Below are 6,425 nucleotides of genomic sequence, written 5' to 3' on the forward strand. Positions count from 1 at the left end.
TTTTATAAAAGATGGTGTTATCTTACAGTAGAGTAGTTTTATAAAAGATGGTGTTATCTTACAGTAGAGTAGTTTTATAAAAGATGGTGTTATCTCTCACAGTAGTGTAGTTTTATAAAAGATGGTGTTATCTTACAGTAGAGTAGTTTTATAAAAGATGGTGTTATCTCTCACAGTAGAATAGTTTTATAAAATATGGTGTTATCTCTCACAGTAGAGTAGTTTTATAAAAGATGGTGTTATCTCTGAGTAGAGTAGTTTTATAAAAGGTGTGTAACGTATACGCTGGGAGTCAGGAAGCAGGTGCAGAAATTGAGTTTAATAAAGAAACGATACAGATGAACAAACATGAGAAGCGTCCAGAACGTGAGAGAAAACAAAACCAATACTGCCTGAAGACAGAGGATACTGAGGGCTAAATAAAGAGGAAGTAATCAAGTAAATGATGAAGTCCAGGTGTGCATAGAGATGGGGAGCAGGTGTGCGTAATGATGGTTGCCAGGTATGCGTAATGTGGGTTGCCAGGACCGGTGGTTAGTAGACCGGCGACGTCGAGCGCAGGAGCGAGGGAACGGGAGTAGGCGTGACAAGGTGGTGTTATCTCTCACAGTAGTGTAGTTTTATAAAAGATGGTGTTATCTCTCACAGTAGAGTCATTTTATAAAAGATGGTGTTATCTCTCACAGTAGTGTAGTTTTAAGTTGGGCAGGCTTTTGAGAACTGTACAACACCAAGGTCCTTAAGGCATTCACATTAAGTCAAGCAGCACGTTCTATTGTTGAGCATTTATACAAATGAAACATGGGATCTTTCCAACTAGTGCATGTCTTGGGAGATGTTAACGCCTTTTGATTTCACCTCTGATATTAACAAAGCATGGATCATTTGTTAGTTGTTGCGTGTTGTACGTATTGTGCGTGTGTATGTATGTCTGTCTGTCTGTCTGTGCATTCTTGCATGGGTGCGTGTGTGTGCATGTCAATATACACATATCTTCTTTATGAATTACCCCCACCTTGGTGTATGCATTATGTTGTCCGCCATGGCTCTTGTTTCCTTTGCTGGTCGTGCCAAAGCTGAGCCAACGAGACAGACGACGACGAAGAGGAGGAAAAGGAAGAACTCTGCCAGCAGTGCCAACAGCAGCGTGGGCAATGCCAACAGTAAGAAGAGAAGCCCTGCCAGCAACTTCAGCCTTTCCAGTCAGGTACCTGTAAGCATCAGATCTACTGGGTTTGGCCCACTCTTACATCACTATGTACCTCTATACACCACTATACATTCTCTTACACCACTATACACCATCTTGTGCCTTCTTACAAGACGATACACCCCTATACACCCTCTTATACCTTCTTACACCACTATACACCCCTTCTACACAGCTACTATAGACACGTAGGCAGGAAGGCATGTAATGAAACACAACAATTAATTTATAGGACTATCAATCTACCATCATAATATGTTTATGTTTATTCAAGTATTCATCTAGAATTATCCTCTCCTGTTGCTTCATACCCTCTGCTCTGGAGAGTGCTGTATCATCTGGCACTCCATGGCTCTAGTCTATCCCATGCATAGCATATTTTCTTCCTCGACATGTCAATACAATGGGGCCACTTGACACAGTTTGAGGTTAAACACCTACTTAAACCACTGAGTGTTACACCTCGCGCTTCACATCACCCCGGGGGATAAAGTGCTATTGCGCCTCAATTGTTTGGACAGGCTATAGTACTTTCTCACTATCACACCCTGGGTTTGCTGTATGGACTGTTAGGAGTCATACTGACTGCTTAGTACTGTAGTCACTTTGGATGGGGGGGGGGGGGGGGGGGGGGGGGGGGGGGGGGGGGGGGAGGGAGTGGGGGGGGAGACTGGGGAACTGTGAACCCTCTTTGTTTTGGGTTACGTTGTTCCTCACGGTGCCGCAGGTCATGCTTTTTAATTCCCAAGGCGTCTCTCTTTTTTTCTCTATGTATATATTTTTTATGTCTCTCTCTTTTTCTCTCTCACACCCACATAGACACACACCCTCTCCAACTCAAGCTCCCCCCTCTCTCTTGCTCTTTCTCGATCTCTCTCCCTCACTCTCCCTTTCTCACACACAAATAGACACACACCCTCGCCAACTCTAGCTACCTCTCACTCTCTTCTATCTCTTACTCAATCACTCGGACGCACACACACACACACACACACACACAAATTGTTTTCTCAGTGGGAGGCTGTTTGGCTCTGTGCCATCACTCATTATCAGTATATCTGTATACACCCCCCTTCTCCTCTCCTTTTCTTCCCACACATAACCTCCTCTCCCTCCTCACCCCCCTTCCTTTCTTTAAGAACACACACTTCCTATGGCTAATGTTGACATTCGTCTTTAAGAGCAGTGGCGGTAACATGCTGGTTACATATGTTGCACGCCAGCTAGCTTTGTCTGAGAAGTTGTTCGTTCGTTGGCTGAGCACAGGCCCTACGTGAGCCCAATGACAATAAGGAGAGGACAAGGAGGAAAGGGAGGGAGTGGGTGAATGGGGGGCATAGAGAAAGGAGGGGGAGTGGGTTGTAGTGTTGTTCAACAGGGACCTCTACTGGTTGCTGGGCTGAAATGACATTGAAAACCATGTAGAGTGCTACTATGAAACCATGCAGAGTACTCCTATGTGTTTGCTGGGGGATTCATTGGGAACATTCAGATATAAATGGATTGTGTAGAACAGATATGGTTGTCTGTCAGGTAGAAAATGTGTGAACATGTGTGACTCAACATGTGTTGTTAGCTCTATTTGTTACGCTTCTATCTGTATCCCTCTGAACATTTCACCTCATAGGTCCTTACCTACACATTCTGTATGTGCAGATCTTAAGAGACTAGATAGGTTTATGCTGAAGGCTCAGCCCAGCCTTTCAATGGACATAGAGGAGCATCTACCATATTGCTTACACCTGTCCAGTTCCTTCAGATCTGCAAACACAGAAGAAGTAGGGGAAAGGGGAAGGGGGTTGTCTAATATCTCAAAAAGTATGCTAATACACTAACTTATGATCAGAAAAGGAACATTTGTAGCTGTCTTAACAGCCCATAGGCCCATTCAGGGATAACTGGCTAGCTAATGCTAAAGATAATGAGATGAGTAGATCAAACATTATTAATTAGATCACAATTAACACTCCCCCAATCCAAGTCTGACCACCCAAACTGGCCAGAGGTAGATTGACAACCACCCCCGCAGGAACAGATGGCGAATTCAAGGCTTGTTGGCAATCAGCACGTTTTGAGCTAATGACTTAATTAGCTATGCAAATTGACAAATCAGTGTGGATATTGTCATTTAGTCAAAAAGCTCACCTAAATTAATTAGTGTGATTAAGGCATAGTAGGGTGTAGAGGCGGTAGCTTGGGGGTTTGAGAGACGTTGCCCCCCCAATCCTGATCCTCTTTGGTGTGTGTGTGTGTGTGTGTGTGTGTGTGTGTGTGTGTGTGTGTGTGTGTGTGTGTGTGTGTGTGTGTGTGTGTGTGTGTGTGTGTGTGTGTGTGTGTGTGTGTGTGTGTGTGTGTGTGTGTTCATACATGTGCACACATCTGCACATCAGAGGAGGGTAGTGAGAACTACCATGCCACGCCACATCGACACACATGGGCAGTGAAGCATGTGTTTCATTTAACTGTGTGACTTCCTCCCGAGATGCAGTGAGAGGTTGTGGGCTGCTGAGGAGAAAGAGGGTTTAGCAGACCAGGGGAGATGAGATATACAAGTCAACCTGCCTAGAACAACCAATACTATCCTAACATAGTCGATTTGATCACATAACTACTGGTAATCAATCATCTAACATTGCTTAAATTATTCAATTGCATCTCCAAGATACTCACTGTTAGTTTTATACCTGTACCTATCAAAATAGAGATTTAGCATCCTCCAATTCAATTCCCTCACATTGCCAATAAAGAATCAACCACAGAAAAAAGCTCACTATGTTCTCATGTGACGTCAACGCTAGGGGTCATATCATAGAAATATGTCCGACATGATCACTATTGGGAAAGGGAACGGGGATACCTAGTCAGTTGCACAACTGAATGCATTCAAATGAAATAGGGTGTCTTCCGAATTTAACCCAATCCCTCTGAATCGGAGAGGTGCGGGGGCTGCCTTAATCGAAGTCCACTTTATCGCCGGCCAGGGAGCAGTTGTTGTGCGGGTTAAGTACCTTGCTCAAGGGCAAAACGGCAGATTTTTTCACCTTGCCACCTCGGGTTTTGAGCAAGTAACCTTACTGTCCCAAAGCTCTAACTGCTAGGCTACCTGCCTCCCAAATTGATTGGTCTGCAAGGGGCAGGAAGGGAAGGATAGTCCACTTCATCAGTGGGAGGGGGCTTCATTAGCTCAAAGTGCACCAACAGGGGTTGACCGTGTACATACGGGTTCACCGCCTTCACGGTGCTTCGCCATACACACCAGCCATACACACACTCCTTAAAATCTCACCATGCACCAACTGTTATTGCAGGAGCAGCAGGGTGTTGTTTCGAAACAAGGTAAACACATGGCCAAGGGTAATGCTCTGGGCTTTACCCCTCTGGTGAAACAACAAACACACATCATCAACATTTGAACCACACCAGTTTATGGATTAGAAGGGTTATATGGGTTAGAAGGGTTAGAAGGGTTATATGGGTTAGAAGGGTTAGATGGATTAGAAGGGTTAGATGGGTTAGATGGATCAGATGGGTTAGATGGGTTAGAAGGGTTAGAATGGTCAGATGGGTTAGATGGGTTAGAAGGGTTAGATGGGTTAGAAGGGTTAGATGGGTTAGAATGGTCAGATGGGTTAGAAGGGTTAGAATGGTTAGAATGGTCAGATGGGTCAGATGGGTCAGATGGGTTAGATGGGTTAGATGGATTAGAAGGGTTAGATGGATTATAGGGTTAGATGGATTATAAGGGTTAGATGGGTTAGAAGGGTTAGATGGATTAGAAGGGTTAGAAGGGTTAGAAGGGTCAGATGGGTTAGAAAGGTTAGAAGGGTTAGAGGGATTAGAAAGGTTAGATTGATTAGATGGATTAGATGGGTTAGATGGATTAGAAGGGTTAGAATGGTCAGATGGGTTAGATGGATTAGGAGGGTTAGAAGGGTTAGGTGTATTAGAAGGGTTAGATGGATTAGAAGGGTTAGATGGATTCGAAGGGTTAGATGGGTTAGATGGGTTAGATGGGTTAGAAGGGTTAGAAATCCATTTTGACCCTTCTAACCATTTGACCTCTACATTTTACCTTCTAACCATTTTACCCTTCTAACCCATTTGACCATTCTAACCCATCTAATTCGTCTAACCCTTCTAACCATCTGACCCTTCTAATCCTTCTAACCCATTTTACCCTTCTAACCATTTACCCTTCTGACCATCTAACCCATCTAATCCATTTTACCCTTCTAACCATTTTACCCTTACTAACCATTTACCCTTCTAACCATCTAAACCTCATCCTTAATCCATTTGACCCTTCTAACCATTTGACCCTCTAACCATTTACCCTTCTAACCATTTACCCTTCAAATCCATTTTACCCTTCTAACCCATTTACCCTTCTAATCCATCTAACCCATCTAATCCATCTATCCCTTCTAATCCATCTAACCCATCTGACCCTTCTAAAACATCTGACCATTCTAACCCTTCTAACCCATCTAATCCATCTAACCTTCTAATCATCTGACCCTTAACCCATCTAATCCTTCTAACCCATTTTACCATTCTACCCTTCTGACCATCTAACCCATCTAATCCATTTTACCCTTCTGACCATCTTACCCTTCTACCATCTAACCCATCTAATCCATTGTACCCTTCTAACATTTTACCCTTCTAACCCTTCTAATCCATCTAACCCTTTTAACCCATTAACCCTTCTAATCCATTACCCTTCTAACCATTTTACCCTTCTAACCATCTTACCTCTTCTAATCCATCTAATTTAACTAACATACTATCTAACATCCTTAATTATCCCATCTAACCTTCTAATATCCATCTAACCCATCTAACACTTCTAACCCATCTAAACCTTCTAATCCATCTACCAATTCTAATCCATCTAACCCATCTAACCTTCTAATCCATCTAACCCTGTCTAACCCATCTAACCCTTCTAATCCATCTAACCCTTCTAACCCATCTGACCATTCGAATCCATCTAATCCATCTAACCCTTCTAATCCATCTTACTTCTCTACTCTAAAACTATACAAATATATCTAATAAAATTCTAAAATAAAATGACCTTTAATATTCTAACCCATCCTTAATTCTACACTAGTCTAGTCTATCTCATGATCTATAAAATACTCTAACTAAACCTTCTAATCATTCTTCTGAACCATCTGACCCTTCTAATCCATCTTAACCCTTTCTCTAG

At 42.9% G+C, this 6,425-nt stretch overlaps 1 protein-coding gene across 6 annotated transcripts in view; it reads left to right on the forward strand.

Moving 5' to 3' along the window:
* The window catches only part of LOC111965843 (LIM domain-binding protein 2-like), a 105,175-nt gene that overhangs the window by 89,095 nt on the left and 9,655 nt on the right, over positions 1-6,425 (forward strand). For 2 of the 6 annotated variants that reach the window (XM_023990196.2, XM_023990199.2), the window contains one exon: positions 1,077-1,213. In XM_023990196.2, the coding sequence (XP_023845964.1) occupies positions 1,077-1,213 (137 nt within the window). Of the gene's footprint in view, positions 1-1,063; positions 1,214-6,425 lie in introns of all 6 variants that reach the window. The other 4 variants (XM_023990197.2, XM_023990200.2, XM_070444247.1 and 1 more) reach the window with 3 other exon arrangements.

The sequence above is a fragment of the Salvelinus sp. IW2-2015 genome, linkage group LG6.2 (assembly GCF_002910315.2).
Source record: "Salvelinus sp. IW2-2015 linkage group LG6.2, ASM291031v2, whole genome shotgun sequence".
Taxonomy (NCBI): domain Eukaryota; kingdom Metazoa; phylum Chordata; class Actinopteri; order Salmoniformes; family Salmonidae; genus Salvelinus; species Salvelinus sp. IW2-2015.